Source organism: Oryctolagus cuniculus, chromosome 2 (genome assembly GCF_051225735.1).
Source record: "Oryctolagus cuniculus isolate XC-2025 breed Fujian yellow rabbit chromosome 2, ASM5122573v1, whole genome shotgun sequence".
NCBI lineage: Eukaryota > Metazoa > Chordata > Mammalia > Lagomorpha > Leporidae > Oryctolagus > Oryctolagus cuniculus.
The window spans coordinates 180705083-180723361 of NC_142868.1; the positions used below are offsets into that span (position 1 = coordinate 180705083).

General features: G+C 56.3%; 2 protein-coding genes across 4 annotated transcripts; one reads left to right on the forward strand and one right to left on the reverse strand.

Moving 5' to 3' along the window:
• Window positions 1–5: 5 nt before the first annotated feature.
• On the reverse strand, window positions 6–4017 carry ATRAID (all-trans retinoic acid induced differentiation factor). 3 transcript variants are annotated; one of them, XM_008254622.5, is made up of 7 exons: window positions 3908–4017; window positions 3197–3318; window positions 1344–1415; window positions 1091–1162; window positions 880–1001; window positions 514–611; window positions 6–316 (listed from the first exon to the last, which is right to left on the reverse strand). In XM_008254622.5, exons 1-7 carry the CDS (start codon window positions 4004–4006, stop codon window positions 212–214), a joined length of 690 nt encoding a protein of 229 aa, XP_008252844.3. In that variant the 5' UTR covers window positions 4007–4017; the 3' UTR covers window positions 6–211. The 3 variants fall into 3 exon arrangements, with proteins under 3 accessions (XP_008252844.3, XP_017196355.3, XP_008252843.1); XM_017340866.4 differs by having other exon boundaries at window positions 2773–3318; XM_008254621.5 differs by having other exon boundaries at window positions 3511–4017.
• A 646-nt stretch (window positions 4018–4663) lies between these two features.
• SLC5A6 (solute carrier family 5 member 6) lies at window positions 4664–18052 on the forward strand (the record flags this gene model as incomplete). The annotated part of the gene is given in 17 exon segments (NM_001082637.1): window positions 4664–4829; window positions 9394–9481; window positions 10287–10814; window positions 11061–11126; window positions 11450–11501; window positions 11891–11958; window positions 12197–12351; window positions 12718–12858; window positions 13045–13174; window positions 13653–13741; window positions 14155–14267; window positions 14592–14659; window positions 15694–15780; window positions 15926–16107; window positions 16308–16411; window positions 16661–16776; window positions 17119–18052. Coding segments are annotated over 15 exon segments (1911 nt in total). The 3' UTR covers window positions 17266–18052.
• Window positions 18053–18279: the final 227 nt, after the last annotated feature.

An 18279-nucleotide genomic window follows, 5' to 3' on the forward strand; every position in this document is an offset into this window, starting at 1 on the left:
CTTCCTAAAGAGAGAGAAGTGTTTATTCTAATAGTCAGCAGCACAAGTGGAATCGCGCAAGGGCCCGCGCCTGACACTCCTGGCGGTGCAGTTCCCCGCCTGCCTTCCGACAGCAGCTTCAGCCTGGAGGAGCCGCCACGGGCCCACCGCGCGCGTCTGGCCCGCAGATCTCCCTGGCTGGTGGTCCTAGAGCAGCAGAACACCCCTGTGGTCAGGACGTCTTGGCTTTTCGGCGCTGGGTCCCCCAAAGCAGGACAGAGATGGACAGGGTGGTGGATCCCAGAATCCCGAAGAACATAAGCAGTGAGAACGAGCCCTGGAACAACAGATCAAAACCACACTCACTCCACACCCCAACCCAGCTTCTCTCCTGTATACCCTCCCCGTCTTCCCGGGCACCTCTACAGCGCTCCTCCCCCGGGGAGTCTGCATAAGCCCCTCACCTCTGGCTCTGCTTCCAGGGAGGTTCTTACCATGTATGCCTCATCCCAATCGCAAGGCCCAACTCCTCACCTGGCGCATACACTTGTATCCATGGAAGCCATCAGCACACACACACTGCAAGAAACCTGGACCATCGGGGGCGCAAGAGCCATTCTCAGGGCACATTTCTGGGAGACAGAAGTAGAGAACATCGCTGGATTTCATTAGGTGTATTTCTGAAACACCTTTTCAAGTTAGGTTCTCTCAATCATTTCTAGGTCAAAGGGACAGGAAAGATTACAGCTCATCACACCTAATAATTACAGTAGAACGTTTAAGATCTTTTCTTTCCAAGGGTCGTTAGAACCTCAGAACAAAATGCATTCAGGCATTTTTGGCTTTCTGCTCTAAAGTGGAGAACTGTCCAAGGAAGGAAGGTGAGGTGAGCCAGTGTACCTGGGTCTCCAGTGCTGTTACAAAGGTTCTTTTGCCCTTGGCAGGTTTGGTTGTCTGCGTAAGAGGTGACGGTGTCCCAGGCACTAATACCCCCAGGACAGCTGACATCATGCGGCAGTACCCTGAAGACAACACAGTACGCAGCCTAAGCTGCTGAGCTCATGGCACTGCCCCCTTTGGTTCTCTCCCTCCATCTTGTCCCCATACTCACAATGTCTGGAGCTGTGTAAAGCCTCGGAAGGTGTCGGTCAGGTCACCCTGGAGCGGGTTTGTTTGCAGCTCTCTGCAAAGCACACACCGTTAGCACTCTGCTCATTGAAGACCCTGCTGACATTCCCCTAGCTTTCCAGAGTGGTAATGCAATTCTCATCCCGACTGTCCCAAGTTTAGACGCCGATATGCACCTCCCCATCAACCTTTAGCCATTATTCGCTTTCTGGGCAGAAGGGCACCTGACTACTTACATGATGACAGCGCTGTGTGCCTGAGGGAAGTTTGGGCCAGGCTGCTTCAGAGAACAGTTCTGGAGATCCAGCCTGAGGAAACAAAGTGTGTGTAACGATGTCTGCTTTCTCTTCTTCCACGGCAAGGTCTGTGTTGGACTACGCAACCCCCTCTTCAGCTAATGTCACGTGAATACAGCAGGGTTCAGAGTCACAGACCAGATGCTGAGGTTGACGTTTTAGGCTCGTGTTACCCACTACCGTCACCCACCAGCTACCCACGGCTACTTTAACCACTTCAACCCAGCAATCCAGTGCCTCCCTCGCACTGGCCACATTTCAAGTAGAAATGTTAGTAGTGCTGTGCTGGTCAGTCCAGACATGGAACGTTCCCACTGTTACAGAGAGCTCTGTTGCACAGCACCGCCCTCATCAGTTTGCCTACGAACATGTGCATAGACTGAAGAAATTAGTATTTGTGTAGAATAGTGGATCTCAAATTATATCGACCCTCAGATCCACAGTACTCCTTTAAGTGGAAAAAAAAAAAAAGTCATATGAAAGAGAGTTTTTCCAAGTCCATTTTCTACCATAGACTGGTGACAAACTCCTGGACATCAAGGACCATGCAACATTTAAATTTTTTTTTCTGCAATACCTGTTGCTGTCTATTCCTTTATCCTACAAATATTTACTGAGACACTCTAAACTACAAAAATTGGGAGAATATAAAAAACATGTAACTCAGCATCTTAGCCCTTTACTGGCATATAATACAGAACCAGACGGTCATCAAAAATTACAATATGGGAAAAAAATCCACAGGACCATCCACAGACTGCTATGGACATTGAGGATCAGAAGTTAAAAAAACAAAAAGGCATTACTCTGAGATCATTCACCAAAGGTGTTGGAATTGCAGATCTACTATGTCCTAATTTGCTGGAGGATGGTAATTTTGGGTATGGAGAGAGGTGGGATGCCTTGGGGGGTGTGCCAGTCTGACTGGAGCTGGACCCTTAGGGAGAGTTTGAATGGCTGAGGAATCAGGATAATGTTGGAAAAGTGTGTCGGGACTGGTCTGTGGTGCTTCATGGTTTGGCCTTTATCCTGAGGGCAACAGTTCTAAATATTAAAGCAAGGAAGTAATAACGGTAAAATTTTGCTTTTCAGAAAGTGGAATACAGAGACCCATTTAGGTAGATTAGGGAAAGATGAGGATGGAAGCCAGATATAACATCTGGAGTTTGATGTGAGGGTACACTCAGAGGATTTAATAAGCAGCTGGAGGTGCCCAGGCCCGTGGGCCTGGAGGAGTCAATGGTGCTTAGAAGGCCTGGCCTAGGCAGACCCCTGCGGAATGGGTACAACTGAGGCACCGAGACCCAGGGAAACTCTTGTGAGTGCAGAGAAAGGCAGCAAGGCCAAGGAGTGAATCTGAGAGACTAACCTGTACAAGCAGGTAGAGGCAGAACTTGTCCCAACACAAATATAAATAAGCCAGAAAAGGAACAAGAGCCGCGGAGCAGTGTCTTGGAGGAATTTCATGGAGACACACAATAAATAACCCAAAGGCTTGATAATAAGCAGACCAAAGCTCTTTTTAAAACAAAATCATAAATAAAAAAATCATAAATAAAAGCCTTAAAAAAAGCTACACAAACATTATGACTTTTACAAAGTTTCATCCATAAAGAAACACAAGGTTGTGTTTCTAACAACCTTGTGCTATGACACATTTAAAAGTTTGAGAACCAGAGTTTGGATGCCTCCAACTAGGCACCAGCGTTCATCCGCAAAGCCAAGCCGGGAAGCCGGGCAGCCGCCAGCGTGGGAACCGTTCCAGCCTCCAGGGATGGCCTCCGCGCCCTCACCCCACGATGGCGCCCGTCGGACCCAGGCAGCAGCGCGCACGCAGCGTTAGCCCCGGTGTCTGCTCACAGTAAACCGCCACTGCGGACACGTTGTGCACACCCCCTGGACACTGGCTGCAGATCTGCAGGAGAGAAAACACACGTGTTAGGCTTCCAGACAGAAAACGGAGAACCAACTGGTGCCAAGAATTCACCGCCAGTACCCCGAGCCCCTGTTACCAGGCTGGACCAGGACACTTGGGTGCCACAGCTGGCCAGGGAGGGGATGTCTTTGCTATGCCCTCCCCAGAGCCGCCTCCTTCAGACAGCCCCACCTGGCCGGGTGTAAAGAGGCTGCGGGTACTCCGAGAACTCATCAAGCTCCACAGAAGGTACCGTCCAACCGCGGCACAGTGCGTGGACAGCGAGCCCGAGAGCCAGAGACCCGTCCGTTCCAACAATGTTTTTAAGTCATTCAAAGATGAAGCAGCGAGGAGATCAAATTTCAAAGGCCTTTGAACGTGGTGTCGGCGCGAGCGCCCGAGGCCAGAGTGACGTGAGTGTCGCCGCGAGCCGGACGCGGCTGCGGGATCCCGGCGGCTGCCCTCCAGGGACGAAGCCGGGGCGCAAGGCCGGCGTCGGGGAGGGGACTGCCGCGGGCGGGCGAGCGGGCGCGACACACCGGCAGGCCAGCGGCCCTGCTTCAGCCCGACCTCAAACTTGCTCCTGTACCTCGGGTAGCGCCACAGCCCTTTCCACGCCCAGAGCGAGGAGCAGGGCCGCAGCCCAGCGCACCGGGCAGGTACGATTGCCCGGCTCGCGAAGCGCCATTTTTCGCTTCCTTCGACCTTTTCTGTGCCTCGCGAGACCACACCGCGGCCCCGCCCCCGTCCCGGGGCGTGGCTTAGTCGGCCGGCTCCTGGCGGCCGGGGCGGGCTGTGAGTTGCTGCTGGTTGCGTGGGGTACCGCGCGTTTCCGTGCGCCCCAGTTTTCGTTCTGAGGGGACTGGCGAAGGCGCCTGTGCAGACTGCGGGATCCTCCAGCCCCGCGTCTCCCGCGTCCGGACGCCACGGTGGCGTCCGCACAGCGGCTCGGGTGCCTTCAGATGCCCTCAGTAAACATGGCGGCCAGGCGGGCCGGGGGCGGGGCCTCGCTGTCACCCTCCCTGTGTTTTGCTGCCCCGGCTCTCCGGCGACCCACGTGTGGAGACCAGGCAGGTGGGCCGGGAGGGTGTGGACCAGTGCGGAGAGGCTCGGCCGAGCGACGTCAGGGCGGGGGCGGAGAGGCGGGGTGGGACGGGACCGGCAGGCCCCCGGCGCGGGGACTGAAGTGCAAACGGGGCGAGGTGGTGAACTCGGCACGTGCGGAGGGAAGGGAAGAAGCCGAGAAAGGAAGCGGTGAGAGTGATGGACCAGCGAGTGGAGGGCGAAGGGCAAACTCCGGCGGCCGGACGCGAGCTTGGGAACGCCCCGGGCACCCTGTCCCTTCCACCTCCGTGCTGAGAGCGCGCGGCGTCCCCGGAGCCTGGCGAGGTGGTAGGGGCGGGAGAGACTTCCCTCATTCGTCTTCCTTGCTTTTCCAGGAAAAGGGAGCGATGCTGAACTCAGGTAGAAGCAGGGGACCTTCCTAGTCCTGGCCGAGCCACGGAGGTGAGGTAAGGCGGGGTGGCGCGGAGTCCTGGCGCGGGGCGCTGGGCGAGCCGGGCTCGGGGACCGGCAGGGCTGGCTTGGTCAGGGTCAGCCGGAAGCCCAGCTGAGTCGACCGAAGCTCATTTGAGTAGCTGCTCCAGGTCGTGCTTCCGCGGACCCCCGGGATCTGCCTGGAGTCTCCTGGATGCATGTTTGCATCTAGTTGGCTGGCGGATTCTCTGAGATGTTCGTAGCCATTTGCGTTTTAGTGAGGGTCCCGAAGCCTTTCATGTCGAGGGATTCTGGGGGACAGTTGCTCCTGCTGTGGCCCCTTTGGGCCCTGTAGGGTCGGAGCAGTCGGGTGCAGCGTGTGACCACAGGGTTTGGGCATCTTAGAAGGGCCCCCCACGTGGCTGTGCCCTCCCCATGACAGGTAGCTCAGTTCTTGGCTCCCACACCCTCAGAGACTTTAGGGTTTCCATCAGGGCAGCCTGTTAGCTGCTGCTCTGTTCTTAGAATGGTGTGTGTGCCGGCGCTGCGGCTCACTAGGCTAATCCTCCGCCTTGCGGCGCCAGCACGCCGGGTTCTAGTCCCGGTCCGGGCGCCGGATTCTGTCCCGGTTGCCCCTCTTCCAGGCCAGCTCTCTGCTGTGGCCCGGGAGTGCAGTGGAGGATGGCCCAGGTGCTTGGGCCCTGCACCCCATGGGAGACCAGGATAAGTACCTGGCTCCTGCCATCGGATCAGCGCGGTGCGCCGGCCGCCATTGGAGGGTGAACCAACGGCAAAGGAAGACCTTTCTCTCTGTCTCTCTCTCTCACTGTCCACTCTGCCTGTCAAAAAAAAAAAAAAAAAAAAAGAATGGTGTCTGAGGAAGGCTTTGTTACTCAGGTTTTTCTTGTCTTCCTGGCTCTCTCTCCTGCCATCCAGAAGGGTTCTCAGTACCCCATGCAAATAGAATTCTTTTGTCTTTAGTACTCTACTTACTTGAAAGGCAGAGTTATGAAAGGTCTTCCATCCACCGGTTCACTCCCCACATGGCCACATTGGCCAGGGCTGGGGCAGGCTGGAGCCAGGAGCTTCATGCAGGCCTCCCACATGGGTGCAGAGGCCCAAGCACTTGGCCCATCTTCCACTGCTTTCCCAGGTGCATTAGCAGGAAGCTGGATTGGAAGTGGAGCAGCTGGGACTCTTAACCCAGCTGCAATGCCCACCCCTGCAAATAGAATTCTACTAGGAAGCCCCAGCAGTAGAGGGGCTCCATATCTTTTTCTTTTTTTTTTTTTTTAAGATTTATTAATTTATTTGAGAGGCAGAGTTACATACAGAGAGAGTAGTCTTCCATCCACTGGTTCACTCCCCAAAAGGCCACAACAGCTGGAGCAGGGCTGGTCTGGAGTCAGGAGTTTTCTTCCGGGTCTCCCATGCGGGTGCAGGGCCCCAAGCATTTGGGCCGTCTTCTGCTTTCCCAGGCCATCAGCTGGCACTCAAATTGGCGCCCATATGGGATGCCAGCACTGCAGGCAGAGGCTTAACCTATGCCATAGCCCCTGCTCTCCCCCCGACCCTGCTTTTTTTGAAGATTTATTTATTTTGGAAGAGTTGGCTTCCATAACCTTGGCAGCTCATGACAACAGCCTCGGGTGATCACTGACGTCATAAATAAGAGTGTCAGTTGTTATCAACAACAGAAGTCACTGTGCACTTGCTCCCCATGTAGGACCTCTGTCCTTAATTTGTTGTGCTATGAGGATTAACGGTAAAACTTGTCTTCAAACTTTATACTTTATATGTCTGTATGGGTGCAGACTGTTAAAATCTTAGTATAGACTTAGTATAGAGTTGATCTTCTGTATATACAGAATCTAATGAAGAATGGGATGGGAGAGGGAGTAGAAGGTGGGATGGTTTGGGGGTGGGAGGGTGAGTATGGGGGGAGAACAGCCATAATCCAAAAGTTGTACTTAGGAAATTTGTTAAATAAAAGCTTTCTATAAAAAAGAAAGATATTAAGCACAAAGGAAAAAAAAAAAGAGTTGCAGAGAGAGAGAAGTCTTCTGCTGGTTCACTCCCCAAGTGGCCAGGACAAAGCCAGGAGCCAGGAGCTTCTTCCCAGTCTCCCAGGTGGGTGCCGGGAATCAAGGACTTGGGCCATCCTCCGATGCTTTCCCAGGCACATTAGCAGGGAGCTGATCAGAATGGAACAGCCTGGACTCGAACAGGCACCAGTATAGAGCAACTTAACCTGCTGCACCACAACACAGGCCCCCAGGGTTTCCATTTCTGTCCGCTGTGTCATAGTCAGTACTGGGACAGTTTTTGCTTTCTCCAACTCCTGCCTGTCCCTTTAGTGCAAGGGTGGGAACTTATGGCCCACGGGCAGATTAAGGCCTTCAAATCATTTGGGCTGGCCATGGATAGGACTTGAAATTCAGTAAATCTATAGCAGGTTAATTTTTAAGTTGATAATTCTGTATGGCCTGTGAATGATGTATAAATGTCCAGTGACTCCTGGCAGGAAAAAGGCTCTCTACCCCTGCTTTAGTGCCACCTGTTCTTATTTGCAGACCTCTCCTCTCGCTCTCCTGTTGTTCCCAGCATCTCTATCATAGCATGAAAAACTTGCCAAGGAGGAATGAGAAAACTCGGGGTGCTGCAATGTGCAGAGGCCCAGGGCATCATCAGGTTAAACCAGAGTGGCCTGTTGGAACCTTGCTCTAAGAACTCACATCTGTAACTCTGTAGAGCATGTGATCCAAGGCTGCTTGCTCTGGTTTCCACTATTCACTGGTCCCGGGAGGTTCAGAGTTCAGGTGTGGTTTATGTGAGACTGCACCTTGCCAGTCACACAAGATCTGCCCGAACAGTGTGGGAGAGCCAGAAGACAGCTTGATCTTTCACCTAATAGGCAAGAGTGGAAGACAGTTCATATTAATCTGGGTCTAGGTTAGTTGAAATCTAAACTGTGTTCCATGAATGACTGATTACAATTAGCAGTCTGCTCCTGTGCCAGATCTGGGAGTGCCGAGGGCAGGGCCTCTGGTGAATCATCTGTCCGAGCCACAGACAGCGCTGTTTCTCTCTTGTTTTGTATCCTGCTACTGTCAGCCTTAAGCGAGTTATTTGCCCTTGTAGGTCTTGGTTTCCTTTTGAGAACTAGAGAGTATTGTTTAACCTGAGATGTGGTTTTAGAAAGTGTTAGCTGCTGGCCAGTGCCGCGGCTCACTAGGCTAATTCTCCACCTGCGGCACCGGCACCCCGGGTTCTAGTCCCAGTTGGGGCGCCGGATTCTGTCCCGGTTGCTCCTCTTCCAGTCCAGCTCTCTGCTGCGGCCCGGGAGGGCAGTGGAGGATGGCCCAAGTGCTTGGGCCCTGCACGTGCGTGGGAGACCAGGAGGAAGCACCTGGCTCCTGCCTTCGGATCAGCACAGCACGCCGGCCATAGCAGCCATTTGGAGGTTGAACAATGGAAGGAAGACCTTTCTCTCTTTCTCTCTCTCACTGTTTGTAACTCTCTCTCTGTCTCTCTCATTGTCTAACTCTGCCTGGCCAAAAAAAAAAAAAAAAAAAAAAAAAAGAAAAGTGTTAGCTGCTGCTATTTCATTACTTTATTACTGCGAATGTTTATAAGGCACTTAGCGTGCTGCTGGGTGTATAGCAGATGTTCAGAAAACACTGCCTGGGGCCAGCATTGTGGGACAGCAAAGCCGCTGCTGGCAACGCTGGCGTCCTGTCTAGGAGTGCTGGTTCCGAGTCCCGGCTGCTTTGCTTCCGAGTCAGCTTCTTGCTAATGCACTGGGGAAGGCAGCAGAGAACGGCTCAAGTGCGGACCCAGGTGGGAGACCAGGGTGGGATTTCTGGCTCCTGGCTTTGGCCTAGCCCAGACCAGGTGGTTGCCGCCCTCTGAGGAGTGAACCAGTCGATGAAAGGTCTCTGTTTCTGTCTGCCTTTCAAATAAGTAAATCAATACATCTTTTTTTTTTTTTAATCAAGATGTCAACTGTCATCATGTTAGGTTATCTAAATGCATGGTATTCTCTGTTATCTCTCTCCCATAATAATAAGAACCTCAGGGGGTTGCTTCTGCAGACAGGATGCTATCTGTGGAGGGTAGATGGAGAATCACTAGGCCTGGCTTCTAATCTGGTTCCTGACTCTGATCGGCTGTACCTTTGGAAATGGCACTTGAACCCCATGGGCCTTAGTGTGCTTGTCTGTGAAATGAGGGGATTGTAACAATCAACTCCAAAGGCTTAAATTTTGAAACGCTGCGATCCCGTTCCTGTTCATCTGCAAATTGTGTGTTCTCGGAGTGTTCAAATTTCTTGTGTAGGAATTGGAAAAGCAACGTTCCTGTCTTCTCCCAGGGCCTCCTTTCCAGCTCTCTAACACACAGGGTTGCCAGACGTTACTTAGGCTGAGAGCCTAATCCATGTAGGAATGCTGGTGAATATGAGCTCCCTGCTCTGCATTCTGGAGCCTCTGGGGCTGAGTTGGGGGCTGTGGGTGATAGGGCCGTTTGGGCTCCAGTCATTGGTCCCCTGAAGGGGCCAGAACAAATAACTGCTGAGCCTTGCCCCACCCTTAATTCCAGGTCTCACCTCAGCCACTTGTCCAGCCAGACCCTCAGTCTCTGCCCAGCTCCCAGGCGTCTCTGCTCGGAGGAGGGGTTGTTTCTCCAGGTAGGTGTCTGCCCGCAGCACGGTAGGGCTGTTCTCCCGAGACGTTCCTCTTGCTTCCAGCTTCTTGGCCAGTTTGCTTCTCTGCAGAGTGGTCCTAGAATCGTAACTCTGAACCCCCTCTCATCTTGCCTCTCACTTCTGAATCCAGTGTGCTCGCTTGCTGGACTGCTGTCGACCACGGTGAGGCAGGTAGAAGGGCCGACAGGTGGATGGCAGAGGCTTATCTGGTGGTTATTAGGGAGGACGTGAAGAAGGGGGCATGGAGCAGTTGACCTGGGGGCATCTGGAACGGAGTTTGGGGCTGCCATGGAGCCCCATGTACTGAGCTCACTTGTACCGAGAAAGGGGTGCCTTCAGCATGGTGACGCTGGGGATCGTGGGAGGCAGGGCCAAGGCCAGGGTGAGCCAGGGAAGCCCTGCGGTTATTAGTCTCTGTTCCTCCTTCCCTGCTGGGCTGTGGCGCCAGGCTGGGTCTGATGGCTTAGTACGTTGTAGTGACTGGGTCCGTGCCTGCAGGGCGGGGGAGGGAGTTTCTCAGAAGAAACTCGGGCTAGACTTGATTTTCCTTTGGGTGGAGATTTAGTATCTGTTATAGTCCTGCACTCCCAACATTCCTTGCCAAGTTAACTGTCTCCTGACTGTCCCTGCTGCGTCCCCCCTCAGCTGCCTCCCTGACAGATCCAACCCAGGACCTTCAGGGGCAGTCACCGCCCTGCTGGCTGGCCCCAGTGTGACGGGCATGGCGTGTGCAGGTGCGTGGCCAGGAAGGTAGGACGGGCCTGATCGGGAGCTGATTCTTTCGCAGCTCATCCTGGACCATGTCATTCGGTGCACAAGGAGGATTCTGAGACTGGCCGGAGTCCAGTGTGTAGCCGTTGGCTGCCACCGTCCAGCCGAAGGATAGCCCAGAGCCCGGGTGCAAAGCGCAGACGCAGCGAGGATGAGCGTGGGGGAGACCACCTCAGCTCCCCCCACCCCAGCCCCGGACTCGGATGTGATCACATCCACTTTCTCCCTCGTGGACTACGTGGTGTTCAGCCTGCTGCTGGTTTTCTCCCTTGCCATTGGCCTCTACCATGCTTGTCGTGGCTGGGGCAAGCATACTGTTGGCCAGCTGCTGCTGGCGGACCGCAGAATGGGCTGCCTCCCGGTGGCTCTGTCCCTGCTGGCCACCTTCCAGTCGGCCGTGGCCATCCTGGGTGTGCCATCGGAGATCTACCGGTTTGGGACGCAGTATTGGTTCCTGGGTTGCTGCTACTTCCTGGGGCTGCTGATCCCTGCACATGTCTTCATCCCCGTCTTCTACCGCCTGCATCTCACCAGTGCCTATGAGGTGAGCAGGGAACGCAGGAGGGAGCTGGGGTCCCGGATCCCCTCCACCCAAGGAGAGGGACAGAGAATCCCCTGTTGTTTCCCAGTTCTCCTGGTAAGGTCAGAGTTGAAGGGAACAGAGAGCTGTGCTGAGGGCCCAGATGGGGGTTCCCTCAGGCCCCTGCCTCTTGAGGGCGGTTGTGTGTGAATCCTGTGGGGTGGAGTCAGGATGAATACCGTACTCTTTTCCCTCTACGCTCCTGCCCAGTACCTGGAGCTGCGGTTCAATAAGGTGGTGCGGATTTGTGGAACTGTGACCTTCATCTTCCAGATGGTAAGGGGAGTGAGGATGGAAGGGGAGCTGGGACGTGGTGGGGGCTGAACACAGCCACGCTGAGGGGGGTGGAGCGTGCCCCGTTCTCACACTGGCAGGACTGAAGATCCGCGAGACGTCGGCGTCGCTGCAGCCCCCAGAGGCGTCTTGCTGCCCGTGCCTTCCAATGCCACAGTGCTGGCAGCGAGCCAGAATTCGGGAGGGGAGGGGAGTGGGGAGTGGGGCAGGAGACGGAAGCCGCGGGGCTGCTGGAGCTGAGCTCCTTCTTCCTGCTCTCCTCCTGTTCTCATCCCCTCTCCTCACCTCCTTTCCTGCCCCGGCAGGTGATCTACATGGGAGTTGTGCTCTATGCACCATCCTTGGCCCTCAATGCAGGTGAGGAGTTGCAGCCCTGGCCCCCAGCCCTGGCAAGCAGAGAAAACCCCATTAGAGGGGGCCCATAAAAAGACAGTGTGAAGAAGAGAACCCGATGTGACCAGGAGCTGGTGTACTGCGTAGGCCATGGGGTTGGTCTCATGCAGGGTAGAAGCAGGCTTGGGCCCCTCCCTGGAGAGCTGTGCCCCATTGGATTGGCGAATCAGCACCTCTTGCTGGAGCTCTGCACGTGTTTCTCTTCCGTTGTGAATGATTTATTCCATCCCATGGCCAAGTACTTCACCTCTGTGACATGGAGTGGCTGCTCTCACCAGGGCTGCTCTAGCTCCCCCACCCCCACCCTGCCCAAACCTCTTCCAGGGGTCAGACAGGACTGTATCTGCTTGCAGTGACTGGCTTTGATCTGTGGCTGTCAGTGCTGACCCTGGGCATTGTCTGTACAATCTACACTGCTCTGGTGAGTGCAGGAAGCCCCAGGGGGTGGCGGGAAGGGGTCATGTAAGGAGGGGAGTAGGAGGAGATGGGATGAAGCTCCAGGGTGAGTGAGATGAGATTTAGGGATGACCCGTGAAGGTAGAGCATGGGGTGGGGATTAGGCCCCCAGGGACCATACAGCGTCCTCACTGCCATCGTGCTGTCCTCCCCAGTGGCCACTCTGAGAGACATGTGACAGGTGTGCTGTCTTTTCCCCACAGGGTGGGCTGAAGGCCGTCATCTGGACAGATGTGTTCCAGACACTGGTCATGTTCCTAGGGCAGCTGGCGGTTATCATCGTGGGGTCGGCCAAAGTGGGCGGCTTGGGGCGTGTGTGGGATGTGGCCTCCCAGCATGGCCTCATCTCTGGGATCGAGTAAGTCCACCCCGTCCCCTGGCTGGAGTCTGCGGTGCCTGGGAGCAGAGCCCATGCTAGAGCCTGGTCTCAGGGCTGTAGTAACGGGGCAGGCTGGGAGCCTGAGGCGCAGCTCTGCGCAGGTGGTCACAGGTGCCCAGCTGGTGTTCCCCAAGGGTCTGGTGTCGCGTGGCTTGAGGCCGGAGAAAGGGAGCCTTTCCTCCAGCTCGCTGTGTGTGGGGGTGTGCCTGGCCTCTTGCCCTCTGTCCCTTCCTCGGCCCTGCGGTGGCGCCTCTGCTCTGCTCTCTGCTGACCTCTGTTGCCAGGAGGGCGGGCAGGCTGAGCGTGTCTGGGCTGTGCACAGTGACTGGCTGGCGTCTGTTGCAGGCTGGACCCCGATCCCTTTGTGCGGCATACCTTCTGGACCTTGGCCTTCGGGGGCGTCTTCATGATGCTCTCCTTGTATGGGGTGAACCAGGCCCAGGTGCAGCGCTACCTCAGTTCCCGCACAGAGAAAGCGGCTGTGCTGTGAGTGCTGGGGCGGGAGGCAGGCGAGGCAGGGGCTTCCCCGGAGGCAGCGGGGTGGGGCTGGATGCCAGGGCGCACGCTGACCCTTTGGAGGCAGGACAGAAGTCCCCTTTCTGGAAGCTCGGGGCACATGCCCAGGGTGTCTGCTAACATCGGCTCTCTCCCTGGCTCTGGCCTCTTGGACAGCTCCTGCTATGCGGTGTTCCCCTGTCAGCAGGTGGCCCTCAGCATGGGCTGCCTCATTGGCCTGGTTATGTTCGCCTATTACCAGGAGTATCCCATGAGCACCCAGCAGTCTCAAGCAGCCTCTGACCAGGTGAGGAGGCCTCCCTGGCCCCCTGCTATGCCAGTGAGGGCCAGCCCAGGCCCCCGCGAGGAGCGGCCCCCACGAGGAGCGGCTGGATGGGGGCCATGAGGACTGAATGGGCGTTGCAGGGAAAGTCCGTTCTAGCTCGTGAGCTCCCAGCTGCCGGCACCACCCAGTCGCAGTGCTCACCCTCCCGAGCTGTGGGCCCGGGACCCCCTACTGCACCACAAGCTCTGCTGGGCGCTCTCGCCCACCTGGTCTCATCTGGGCCTCCTGACAGCCTCATTTTCAGAGGAGAAAACAGACTCAGCTGAGAGAGGCGGAGCTGGTGTGAGCCACTCTCTGTGGAGCCCCTTTTCCCGCCACTTGCTAAGGGTCACCGGGGTCAGCAGATACTCTGGGCTCTCCAGATTGGCGGGGCAGGTACGGAGGGGCTTCTCTGCGGCCCAGCGGTAAGGAGGGCTGTGCGCCTGTGCTCTGCTTGCAGTTCGTGCTCTACTTTGTGATGGACCTGCTGAAGGGCCTGCCGGGCCTGCCGGGCCTCTTTGTCGCCTGCCTCTTCAGTGGCTCCCTCAGGTACCCCTCGGGCTGGGCGCAGCTGACCCTGCGCCGCACAAGGGGGTGGGTGAGTGGGGAAGAGGCTCGCCTGAGTTTCTCACTGAGCCCGGCCATCGGGAGGATGAAGGACGGCTCATCACCGTGGGACGGAGCATGCCCTCTCCCAGAGATGCCCCCGTTTTGGTTAAGGGCTCATTTATAGTACCGAATCAACCTACTTGAACCAGATTTACCTTCTTATCATGAAGGACTAGTGTCCTTGGCTTCTGGCCCGCCTCTGCAGTCCCCTGTGTCCCCTGTGAGGCTGGCATTGTGGCTGAGTATGTCACCTCTCCCACCTTTAGGGCACTGGTCTCCAGGGAACCCTTGGGAGGTCTGCCCCCTCGGCTCCTGGGCTCAGTGCAGCTCATCATTCCCACCCTCCCTTCCAGCACCATATCCTCTGCTTTCAATTCGTTGGCAACTGTTACGATGGAGGACCTGATTCGACCCTGGTTCCCTGAGTGCTCCGAAGCCCAGGCCATCATGCTTTCCAGAAGCCTCGGTGGGATTATGCCTCCACGTCTCTGCAGTCTCGTTCTCTCTAAGATATGCACTGTCAGCAGTCTACTGTAACATACCTGCTTCATCCCGGGCTCGGCGCTTGCCTGATGAAGTGCACAACCTTTCGCTGCCACGGCTGAAGCACACAGCCTTATGCTGCCATGGGTGTTGACCTCTCGGGCATTTCCTGGGAGGTCTCTGAGTTGTGGAGGGGTGGGGACAGGTGGGAGGAACAGCTGCCACGGTGTCACTGTGGTTTGGCTGGGGAGGTGGCTTTCCTTTTCTTGTGTTCACTTATACTGTTCCTCCCTCTTGTTTCCCCCAGCCTTTGGCTATGGGCTGCTTTGCCTGGGCATGGCCTACATTTCCTCCCAGATGGGACCTGTGCTACAGGTAATAGCTTTGGAGGGGAGGCAGCAATTTTAGAAAAGGAGGTTCATGCATTGAGAGACAAAATGACAGTGGGAGGGAGAGAGAGACTGTCCATTGGTTCACTTTCCAAATGGCTGCAACAGCAGAACTGGGCCAAGCAGAAGACAGGAGCCCAGAACTCAATCCAGGTCTCCCACGTGCATGGCAGGAGCTGAAGCACTTGAGCCGTCACCTGCTACCTCCTGGGACACATTGGCGGGAAGCTGGATCAGAAGCAGAGCAGCCAGGATTCTTTTTTTTTTTTTTTTTTTTGAGGGGGGGTGTTATTTATTTATCTGAGAGGCAGAGTTACAGACAGAAGGAGATAGAGAGAGAGAGAGGTCTTCCATCTGCTGGTTCAATACCCAAATGACCACAATGGCCAGAGCTGGGCCAGTCCAAGTCAGGAGCCAGGAGCTTCTTCCAGGTCTCCCACGTGGGTGCAGGCATCCAAGGACTTGGACCCTCTTCCACTGCTTTCCCAGGCCATAGCAGAGAGTTGGGTCAGAAGTGGAGCAGCCGAGACTCCAACTGGTGCCCATATGGGGTGCCGGCACTGTAGGCAGCTGGCCCCGAGCAGCCAGGATTCTAACCAGCACTTCAATTTGGAATGTGGGCATCACAATCAGTGACTGAACCCACTGCACCACACCTCTTCCAGAAAGCAATGTTTAAGGGAAGAAGGGATTGATGGAGAGAGGAAATTGAGGAAAGCAGTTCTGTTGGGCATATGCGGGATGGATGTCAGAAATTCCCCTGTGATAGGCCACCTTTAGCTGTAGACAGACTCAAGTAGCCATTTCTGGGCTGTTGCTGGCTAAGAGGGATCTAGGGCCAGCCTCAGCAGAGACCACAAGGGACGTCCCCTTACTCTTCCTTGTGTGTTCTGGTTGTTCCAGGTGGAAAAGGCAGATCTGCCGGGCGGGACTCTGCAGCAGTGGTGGGCGGCTGTGCTCTGTGAGGCTGGGGGCCTCTGAGCCTGTGTTTTCTCTTTTTCTTCAACCCTTATCTCCCAGGCTGCAATCAGCATCTTTGGCATGGTCGGGGGTCCGCTGCTTGGACTCTTCTGTCTTGGGATGTTCTTTCCTTGTGCCAACCCTCCTGTGAGTGATGCCTCTGGCTCCATGGTCTTGCACAGAGGGACGGGTCTGGAAATGGGTTGGCAGGCTCTCCCCAGGAGTGCTGGGGGCTGGTGTGAAGGTTGGTGGGGTCAGCCTTGTGACAAGAGTGTACCGTGTCTCTGGGCAGGGTGCCGTCGTGGGCCTGTTGGCAGGACTCATCATGGCCTTCTGGATCGGCATTGGGAGCATAGTGACCAGCATGGGCTCCGGCTTGGCACCTTCTCCTCCTAATGGGTCCAGCTTCTCCCTACCCAGCAATCTGACCATCGCCACTGTGACCACCTTAATGCCCTCGACCTCCCTCTCCAAGTGAGATGGGGCTCGCTCTTTCACCTTGAGGGTAGTAGCTCTGCTTTGAGGGATTTCACAGGGGCCGTGCTGAGGGGTGGGCTAGCAGGGACCTCAGGGAAATACTGAGTGTGAGGTCCCAAGGTCGTGCAAGCAGGTGGAGTCTAGTGTCCTAGGAGTGCCCTGTCAACCAGTTGCTGACTGTCCTCTGTTCTCCCCAGGCCCACAGGGCTGCAGCGGCTCTATTCCCTGTCCTATTTGTGGTACAGCGCTCACAACTCCACCACCGTCATTGTGGTGGGCCTAATTGTCAGTCTGCTCACTGGTGAGGGCGGGGACTGTGGCACCGAGGAGTGAAAAGGGGGCGCTGGTTACTCTGCAGCCTGGGCAAAGGGACCCTGCCCTTCAGGGCCGTGGGTGGGGGTGTGGGCTGCCCACGGAGATCTAGGCTGGGGGTGGGGAGAGCTGGGACCTCCTGGGCCCTACGGAGAGCAGAGGGCCACTCTGGGTATCTGGATTTATCTACATATCTCCGGATGGGTCCCGAGAGACTCAGAAGTGCCTTTGCCTTCAGGAGGAATGCGGGGTCGGCCCCCGAACCCACGGACCATCTACCCAGTGCTGCCCAAACTGCTGGCCCTCCTGCCCTTGTCCTGGCAGAAGCGGCTGCACTGCACAAGCCACTGCCAGGTAGAACTGCTGACCCCGGAGCCCCGGCCTTCCCTTCCCTGCGCGGTGCCCCCTGCTGGCCAGTACCTTCCCTGCCTTTCTCTCCCTCTCCCCTCTCCCCTCTCCCCTCTGATGTCTGGGGCCTGTCCTTACTTCTGCCCACAGGGCCATGATGTTTGGGGTGCAGAAGGACCCCAGGCCGCTCTGCCCTCCTCCTCCTCTTCTCCGTGCTCCCCACGCTGTGCTCCTCTGTGCTCCCCTCCAGCAGGCATCAAAGCAGGACCTCGCGCCTTCCCAGCAGAATCCTTCCCACCCCTTATCCTATTCACCAGCTCCGCCCCCTCTGCTCTGCGTGCTCCCCAGGACCTCCCTGTGGACACTGAGCTGTTTCCAGAGAAGATGAGGAATGGGGCACTGAGGGCCAGTGGCGACAAGGAGCCCATGACTGAGGCCAGCCCAGTCCATCAGGGGACCAGCCCCACCTTCATCCTCCACGAGACCTCCTTGTGATGTGGACTCAGGACCCAGCCTCTGTCCTCGCTGCTGGAGCGCAGCCCAAAGCCACCATGCAGTTTGGAGAGGAGCCACGGGGTGTGTTCCGCAAGATGGGCCTGGAGCACGGAACCCACCCACAGCACCTTGTGTCCCAGGTCTCACCCGCTGCAGAAGCTCTCGCATCTTGGGCAGGGCGGGTGGGGCAGGGACTCTCCAGTTCCTTGTCAGTCTGTCTTCTTGGGGATCAGAATTTCAGGGAGTAAAATTGTGCCAGAAGTAGGGTAGAAGCAAATCCTCTGGGAAAGGGAATGGCTTGTGATCCCACATAGCCTGGGCCCTTAGAGGTGAGGAGAGGCAGCAGTTCCGTTACAGCTGCCCGGGGGTCCAGCTGGACCAGGTTAACCATCCCCACCAGAAAGCTGGAAGCCACAGAGGGCCTCGTGGTTGCATTCAGGTTGTCCGTGACACCTGTGCCTCTCTCCTTACCGGTCGACCTCCATTCGTGAGAGGGACATCGTGGTGTTCTGGGCTACTCGGAATGGGTAGCTGTGCTCATCTGCTTGGTGGGGAGGCAGATTTCCCACCTCCCTGTCCCCACCCTCCACCTCTGCGCTGGGCACGTAGGGGCCAAGTGCTGTGGCTTCAGGAAACCAGGGCCGCGACCGAGTCCACTGTGAGGTGTGCCGTCCTCTGCTCCAGGCCGCTTCGTGCCACTCTGTCATCTGTGCTCCTGTTTTCTCTGGGAGCAGCTGCTTCCACATTACCTTTGTTCCTGGGGAATAAACTGCTGTTGAACCTGGAATGTGGGCTCCTGTACTGTCTGCAGCTACTTTTGTCCACCTGGCCCTTCCCCTGGAGAGGATCAGGAGCTGCCTCCTGTGCACGGGTGTCCTGGAGAAAGAGGGGACTTGGGAGCTGGTGCTGTGGCTTCACGGCTCCGTGGCTGCCCTGGGGGTAGGGGGCAGCATTGTGCTCATTTGGGGGGAGGCTGTGACCTGTCCTGTTGGACCGCACTGTGCTTTACCGGAC

Excerpts from the sequence above, each read along its gene's own strand:
- ATRAID (XM_008254622.5), bottom strand. The coding sequence starts at position 4,006 with ATGGCGCTTCGCGAGCCGGGCAATCGTACCTGCCCGGTGCGCTGGGCT. Across the intron at positions 3,319-3,907 it reads GGGCTGTGGCGCTACCCGAG|ATCTGCAGCCAGTGTCCAGG; the intron begins GTACAGGAGCAA and ends TCTCTCCTGCAG. Across the intron at positions 1,163-1,343 it reads GCACACAGCGCTGTCATCAT|AGAGCTGCAAACAAACCCGC; the intron begins GTAAGTAGTCAG and ends TGTGCTTTGCAG.